Genomic DNA, 8,127 nt, shown 5'->3' on the forward strand with positions numbered 1-8,127 from the left:
CGCTCAGACCTCAACAATTGCGGAGTCGCTTCTTTGTCCCCACATAGTAAGTGCCTACGCTAGGACCTCCCCGCTGTAGGTGCTCCCGGAGCTCATTGCCCAAACTGAGTCTCCAAACTAGTGGATGGGGTATGAGAAGGATCAAATCAAGCTAATCCGTCACTGGGTGTGATGGGGTATATCCCTTCATGACAGTGCGTGCAGATTTGTTCTTGAGATGGAGCGAGCAAGTTGCGGGATGTGGGATGGACTGCAAGAGAGATTTGAGGGCAGGCTTGGGACAAGTTGATTGTGAACCCCCAAGGACGCCCCCTGGGGCCACAGCGACTGCTGTGAAGGGTTGTGCTTCCTTGGGAGGATACTTACTTAGAAATAGAGGGTAATCTGCTAAGATGAGAGCGGCTGACAGTGAGGACGAGGGTTAGCATGGGCAGCGTCTCCACTGCACTGTCAAGCCAGCCTGCTCTTCAGCTCTTGAGTCAGGGCTCTAAGAGTGGGGGTAGAATGAGGACCCAGATCAAATGCCACATCTTGGCAAACAGCAGCGGGAAGCAAAGGGGCAGCTGTGCAAATCCTGAGGCCCGCAGGCAGGCCGCCTAATGAGACGTGATAGATAGCCAGGCAGGAAGGGGGGGGGGGGGGTCCACAATGGAGACTTCGGAGGCATCTGGTCCTTCCTTGCACCATCCGTACTACCTGCTCCCCGCTGCTCCAAGCAGGACCCAGATGAATATGGAACCCCTCCTCACACTGTGATTGAGCTGGACAGCACATTAAGAATTACGCTGAGTAGATAATTCCCACCGGAGGACAGGAGAGATTTTACAGCCCAGGAAACACCAAGATTTCTGTCTCCTAGCAGGCCCTTCAGAGAGGTCAATGGTACCTACTGAGAAGAGGAGCGCGTTGAGGTTTCATGCAGATTTTTGTTTTGATTTGATTTGATTTGAGAGGAGGAGGATTTTGTTGTTTTGTTGTTGTTTGTTTATGCCCGTGGTCACATAACACACAATGGCACAGCTGCAACAAGACTCAGGTCTAGCAAAGCGTCCAGCAACAACCGCTGCTGTCTAGTAGCCTCCCCCTGGGCTGTGCTGCCGGAGCCAGCCTTGCAGTTCCATCCCTAAGCTTGCCCCCGAACTCCTAATTTAGGCGCCAGGGGCTACGGGGTGGGGATTACGATTAGAGTCAGACAAGCAGCAGAAGTGCCTGAGGTCTTGGACCCTACTTTTCAAGATTCGGAGATTGGTGTTAGGAGATGGTCGAGTTAAGCGGGAAAGAAGAAATAAAATTTACCGTGACGTCAAAAGACCTTCCAAATTCCCGCTAATTTTAAGGGTGTTTCTCACTGATCCCCACCATCCCCCACCCCACTTCCATCAATGACCTCAATTCAAATTCAAATGGTATCATCTTGCTAGATGCTCTGGGTTCTGGAAGCACCGAGGTGACGCAATCTGTCTGGGGCACGGGGCACTTCCACCCATTGGCTGCCCAGCTCTCCGGGACCCCTCCCGACTCACCGCGGCGGGAATAAGAGCAGCTGCTGGCACTGGGAGGCACCGGAGCCACTGCCAAGCTCAGGAGTCACCGCACCGCGATCTCCGCCCGGCCCTAGCAGGACCCTGCCGTCTCTGCTCCAAGCCACCGTTTACCAGGTGAGCCCTGAGATTCCTGCTCAGGTGTGTCCATCTACTTTCCCCCGTCTCTCTCCTGCTCTCGCTGTTAGTCCTCTCTAGTTTGTCTTCCCTGAGAGTTCTGGTCTCTGTTAATCCGTGGTTCAAGTCAGACCCCGATCCAGGTAGAACCCGAAAGCGCTGGTCCTCAGAGCCTTCCTCCGGTCTCCCTGGAGTGTGGGCTCCAGTCTCGCCCTAGGCACACCTGATCCGCCAGTCTCGTGTCTCTCCGCGAGGCATCGAGCACGTAGTCAGGAGTAGTCATCATCAAATGGTGCATTCAATATTCACGTTTCCTGAGAAACTGGTTCCGAGTCCGGACCAAGCACCAACCTAGCCAGCAGTCTCAATTGCAAACCCGGATTCAGGACCCTGGGGTTACAGAGAAATGTCTTGGATCTAAAGTTTAGATCGGTTCTTGCAGGCGACTGAGTTGCCAGAGGGTGGAGCGGCTGAGCTGCGCAGGCTTCAGTTTCTCACAGATTCCAAGGCAGAAAGATTCCCTCTCCATCGCTTTTCTTTCTCACATCCTTGGGGGTCTACAAAAGCCCTACAAAGGGAAGATAGCTTAAGCTTCTCTATGGAGGTAAATGTAGGGACAGAAGGCCCCCAGGACTCCATGAGGCTGAGCAACAGTTTGACCTATGAGGCAGATGAAATGAAAAGGCACACACCACCACCTTCCATCTGTAGAATTTTCCCCAAACTATATAGGCTGCCTTCCCACTGGACCTGGCAGTCTTCTTTGCCAATGAGGAAGCAAAGGTGATGAGAAGTGTAGTTACCAGTATGAAGCCAAAAGGCCCAGGAGTCACAGGCCGGAGCCCACAGAAGGCCAAGTCTGTGGGCGCATAGAACTTTGGACTGGTGCATAAGAGAAGCAAATAAAAAGGATGATGTCATTCTTCTCTTGCAGGGAGGCATCATGGGCTTTCTGAAGTTCTCCCCGTTCCTGGTTGTCAGCGTCTTGCTCCTGTACCAGGCAGGCAGCCTCCACGCAGTGCCTTTCGGGTGAGTCTAAGGACAGGCGCTCTACTGTCCTGGGACTGGACGGATCCCTGCCGTTTACTGTAGAGCGCTGAGCCTTTAAAAACTAGCTCTGTTGACAGACAGAACATTGTATACATAATAAATAAATATTTAAAAAAAACTAGCTCTGTGCAGGGAAATACGTGTGTGTACATGCACACATGAGTCCACTATAAACTTTTTCTGATATAAAGATGGAGATCCATCATTTTCAGACAGTAACAAGATGGCGCCACTTAACAATGTAAACCTCACGTAGCCCCTTAACTCACAAAATGCTTCCCCAAAGTTAGTATCAATAGTCAAACCTATTTGCTCCATTCCTATGAGATATGAATTTCACTCTAATCTGATAACTTACCAATAAAACTGACTAACTTATAATCTGTTGGTCTATTCTCATATACTTAAAAATCTTAAAAATTGTGTTTATTAAAATGAGCCCCCATTTCAGATTCAACACTAATTATTTTGTTGTTTAATTATTTAATTACAGTTACACTTACCATTTAACTTGCAAAATTCCTAGCCTGGCTCTAGTGCACCACCAATGAGGACACTGGCTCAAGCCTCTTTGGGAAGTGGCAGGCAGGCCATCAGACATGGTGCTAGGTTTGCTCCAACCTAGCAAAACCCCTCCACAGGTCAACCTTGGAAAGCAGCCCAGGCGTGGCCACTCTCAGTGAAGAGGAAGCTCGCCTGCTGGCCGCCCTGGTGCAGGACTACGTGCAGATGAAAGCCAGGGAGCTGGAGCAGGAGGAGGAGCAGGAGGCTGAGGGCTCCAGGTAAGGTCCCAGACCCTGCCTAGCACAACCACAACAAGGCAGAACCCAGAAGGTAGGAGAGAACGCACTGGTCATCTGGCTGCTGTTTAACAGGACACGGGGCCCAGCTATTCTGAGGCTCCGCTGAAGACAGAAGTCATCTGGTGAGACTGTGGTTAAATCGCACTGAAAGATTTATTTCTGAAAGCACTTAAGGGAAGGTGTGGATCACTGTAGAAAGTAGTCTGCTAATATTGGGGAGATTTCCTGGGGTAGAATGAGTTAAAAATGGTAACAGTAAAGCCTAAGTCTGGGAACCCTGTGTGAGGATGTGATTGTGGTCGCAGAGCCAAGGAAAGCACCCCTCCCTACCCCTGCCTCCCTGTGTGCCCCAAGCCTAGAAACAGAACAACCCTGGCCTGGCTCCAGCACCCAAGAAAAAGCATGCTGACCTGCATCCAAACTCCCTGTCGAGCATGAGAAACTGAACAGCACATGGATGCCGGAAAGAGCCATCCTTTTCCTCCGCCCTTCCCCACACTGTCCGGGCCCACTCCAAGCCTTCCCCATGGAGTCTGTGTGAGCTGACCTCCACCCACCCTCTGTCCCAGCATCTCGTCTCCTGCCTGGTTTAACCTGCTGACTGCCGGCAGAGTCAGCCCCTGGTGCACTTACTGCCTGGCGTGTCTCTTCCCTGCAGCCTGGACAACCCCAGATCTAAGCGGTGTGGGAATCTGAGTACCTGCATGCTGGGCACATACACACAGGACCTCAACAAGTTTCACACCTTCCCCCAAACCGCAATTGGGGTTGGAGCACCTGGCAAGAAAAGGGATGTGGCCAAGGACCTGGAGATACACCATCACACCCATTTTGGCAACTAAGCTCTTCCTCTCCTTTCTGATTTCCCTTTGCTTTCTTCCTATAATTTGATGCATGTAGTTCCTCTCTGGTTGCTCTCCGGGCTATTATTGGTTGCTTTCCTGAGGCAAAGGCTGATATCTGGAATCCCCAGTGGGTGAGGAGAAAGGAGTCACAGGCCGAAAGGGAATCACCCAGGAAGATGGCAGAGAGCAAGGGATGGCCTCCGGCTTCCTGGCAGAGCTTCTCAGTCTTGCTTCTGAAAGTGTTGGTCGTTTGGGAAATAAAATTATTTTTCTAAAAAGATTTGAGCCATGGTGGTCATTGCTCTAGCCCACATCTCAGGCTTAATGGAGTTCAGGACTTGAAGTTAGAAGTAGTCTTAGCCCTAAGGTTAACCAGACAGTTTTGGGAGTGGTGCCCATGACTCAGCTCAAGCAGTGGCAAGAGAGGCGCCGAGGAGCAGGTAAGCATTGCTGGGATGGATGTTCCAACACCGTTCTTCATTCAGGTAAGACTCAGGGAGGGGTTCCACTTTCCTAAGGGACTGGAGCATGGATTCTACAGTCCTTGTGAACGGGCTCAGAAGTGGCATCAAAATTCAGTCTGGATTTATCCATCCTGGCCTAATTTTATTTATATGGTCATGATTGACCCTGTGTTCTATGGTAAGTCACCCCAAAATCCACTTTGAGCTTTCTAATGCCTCTGGGACTATCTAAGGGAAGCAATCACTGCATTTCCCATAATAGCCTTGTGATTGTCTATTCTGATAACCATGTTTGGGAGGAACACTTAAAGCTAATTGGTGCTTCTGAGAGCAGCAATAGTCTCATGATAGTTCCAAGGGGCAGACACCTCCCCAGCCTCACTGACAGTCTCTCTCTCTCTCTCTCTCTCTCTCTCTCTCTCTCTCTCTCATTCTCTCTCCATCCTGAATATCAGCATCACTGCCCAGAAGAGATCCTGCAACACTGCCACCTGTATGACCCACCGGCTAGCGGGTTTGCTGAGCAGGTCAGGGGGTATGGTGAAGGACAACTTTGTGCCCACCAATGTAGGTTCTGAAGCCTTTGGCCGACGCCGCAGAGACCTTCAGGCCTGAGCAGGTAATAGTCCCCGGAATAAAGGTGACTTCATTGTACAGCTAGTGGTGAAAATAGATGTCTACATACTTAGGAACATAAGCCATACTCTGAATATCACTGGGGCAGCAAATTGGATTCCATCTTATAGCTTTTTTAGCCCCTAGCCCTAACTTTCCCTTTTCCCTGTCTCCTTTGTCTTTCCTGTGATGTTGTGCTCTAGGACCAGGAGGGACAGATACTGTATATTCATCACTGTAATTGTAAATACTATTTTGGTTCAAAAGCCAGTGACATCATCTTTTAGTATATACTACAGTTTAAGAGAAGCCAAAGATTTGAGAACCGTATTTGCTCTCTACTAGATATATAACACAGAACAGTCACGTAACTCTCACTGAATTTCAAATTTCTTTCTTTATAAACTGGGGGCATCCGCAGGATTAATAGAAAACTAAATGAAATAATGTCAAGAGTTCGACAATCAATAGCTAAACTTTGTTCTTTTCTTTTCCCCTCCTAGGTTACAATAAAGATAAACTCAAATTCTTCTCATGTGTTATTAAAGTCATGTGTAGGAAAGGCTGATGGAAGACATACATATTTGCATCCTTCTTGGTGTTGAAAACCCCTCTCCCTTTGACAGGAACTCAAGCTAAGTGCAGAGTGAGCTCATTATAGTTGCCTCTTGTGCATCATGTTATATGTGTGGTTCTGTCTATCAGTAAATGTGACAGCATGGCTCCGGCTTATCTGGTAGCACATCCGGTTCCCGTAAACCAGCCTGTTGATGTTGACAACTCTGATAAACCTCAAGAGGATTGAAACCATCGCCTTCTGGGGACACCTGGTAGGGCTGTGACTTAATGGGCCTATGTGTTTAAAGAAATGTCATTGTTGTCACTTGTGAACTTACTCAAAATTAAAAAACGTATTTTCGATATCCTCAAGTGGAGTCTCTGCTGTTACTTATACTGCTTTTTCCAAGAGAGCTTTGGGGGCCTGTGAGTACTTTGCTTAAGCAAAGGCATTGTGCTTGGGTAATTCTTGGTGCCTTAGACTCTGAGTTTCTGGTTAACCTCCTCCATTTATGAGAATGTTGTATATGTCAAAGAGGACAATACACTTTTATTTTCAGAGAGTGACCTGGTTCCCAGCCCCAGAGGTTACCTGTGATTCTTCATTTCTTAGGTTTGATCTTACTTACCCCTAATTTTTTTCCCCATAAAAGTCCCTTTCTTGGCCTACAAAAGCTTTAGAAATAGCTTGAAGTTTAAATGGGAACCAAAGGCTAGCCAATCTATAATGGTTATCATTGCCTTGCAGATCCACTTCATAGCATGTAAGATGCATGGACGAGACATGAACGAGTCTTACTCAAGGTCATGCAACAAGCCCAACAGAGACATCTGCACATTTAGCAAGCATTTGCTTACTGATTGCTGTATGCTGCTACTATTGTAGGCACTGGGAGTTGAGCAATGAATAGACAAAGCTTCCTGCCCATATGGTGCTTATCCTCTATTTAGGGGAGTGAGGCAATACATACTGCAGAATCACAGACTCCTGCTGCACATGGGAAGCTGTGATGTCATTGATTCTGATGTTTTGTTTCATGTAGGAGATTGCCAGTAACTATATCCCTGGCATCTTCTGGGACCCACCAGTGGCAAGTTGCTGAGTGGAACTCCAAGATGAGTGGGTAGTCAGTCTCACTAGTATACAAGTCAAGCAATCAGTATTAGCTGCTTAGGAAACTGAGTCCCTTCTATCACTGACTATATTCTTAGGCATATGGAATTATATTCCTTCCTCCTTCCACTCAACATAGTACCCTAGCTGGCATTGTAAAAGGTGGATTGCAGCCATTTCTCGTACAGCTGAAGCACTTTGATGACTCCTCATCTCTCCATGAAAACCCTTGAGGCACTGTGGTACCTTAAGAGTCCAACTTGAGCTTCTTTCACATCCAGCCCTATCACCTGGCCAGCCACATCTACCCTCCCCCACACTGGCTTTAGCATGATCTTCAATTCCTATGTCAAAGTAGTCACCACTGTTAGTCAACACTGGCTAGCGTCACTCTGTGCAGAACCCTCATACCCAATGTCCCCTTCTTATCTTCACTCAAATGTTACTTACCTTGGTCATGTATCCTGAAACTGTACCCACCACACCTTAGCATTTCTCCTTATTTTATTTATTTATTTATTTATTTTGGTTTTCTCCTTACTACTTTATCTTGTTACTGTACCATAGTTTTTCCTACTTCATTTACTGTTTGTGCCTTTCACCATAAACAAGGTACACATCAGTAGTGATATGTCCATTTTATTAATTGCTCTTCCCCAATATACAGAATAGTGTGCCTGAACCAGGCAGCACTCAATGAATAGTTATTGATTTGGTGAGTAAGTGACAGCTCAATAGTCCCTTTCAAGCTTGTGATCAACTCTCAGGTTCCTTATGGTCTGGTTTTCCTCAGTTTTAATTGCCCAAGATACCTTCAGTTATCTCTTGGATACTGAATTCTTCAACTGACCAGAATCTTTCCCGGCCACAAATTTGTTAATAATTCTGTTTCCCTGCCTGAAGCCATTGCACACTCTTTCACTCTAGACACAATCTAACCCCACCCTTCTTATCCATTTTATTAATTATCATCAGCATAAAGTCAAGGAACACTCTAGCTATGATACCTATGATTAGGGA

General features: G+C 47.5%; 1 protein-coding gene across 2 annotated transcripts; it reads left to right on the top strand.

Moving 5' to 3' along the window:
• Window positions 1–1,562: 1,562 nt before the first annotated feature.
• On the top strand, window positions 1,563–6,356 carry LOC121457974 (calcitonin gene-related peptide 1). Of its 2 annotated transcripts, XM_041667080.1 has the most exons (5): window positions 1,563–1,658; window positions 2,593–2,687; window positions 3,350–3,490; window positions 5,276–5,439; window positions 5,939–6,356. In XM_041667080.1, the coding sequence occupies exons 2-4, from the start codon at window positions 2,602–2,604 to the stop codon at window positions 5,433–5,435; spliced, it is 387 nt and encodes a 128-aa protein (XP_041523014.1). In that variant the 5' UTR covers window positions 1,563–1,658; window positions 2,593–2,601; the 3' UTR covers window positions 5,436–5,439; window positions 5,939–6,356. The 2 variants fall into 2 exon arrangements, with proteins under 2 accessions (XP_041523014.1, XP_041523012.1); XM_041667078.1 differs by lacking the exons at window positions 5,276–5,439; window positions 5,939–6,356 and adding an exon at window positions 4,170–4,353.
• Window positions 6,357–8,127: the final 1,771 nt, after the last annotated feature.

The sequence above is a fragment of the Microtus oregoni genome, unplaced genomic scaffold (genome assembly GCF_018167655.1).
Source record: "Microtus oregoni isolate MIOR12 unplaced genomic scaffold, Mior012 000016F_ref0000370, whole genome shotgun sequence".
Lineage (NCBI taxonomy): Eukaryota > Metazoa > Chordata > Mammalia > Rodentia > Cricetidae > Microtus > Microtus oregoni.

Bases quoted from the DNA above. Each gene is read 5' to 3' on its own strand.
- LOC121457974 (XM_041667078.1), top strand. From the start codon at position 2,602: ATGGGCTTTCTGAAGTTCTCCCCGTTCCTGGTTGTCAGCGTCTTGCTC. The intron at 2,688-3,349 runs GTGAGTCTAAGG...ACCCCTCCACAG, and splicing joins CTCCACGCAGTGCCTTTCGG to GTCAACCTTGGAAAGCAGCC. The intron at 3,491-4,169 runs GTAAGGTCCCAG...TCTTCCCTGCAG, and splicing joins CAGGAGGCTGAGGGCTCCAG to CCTGGACAACCCCAGATCTA.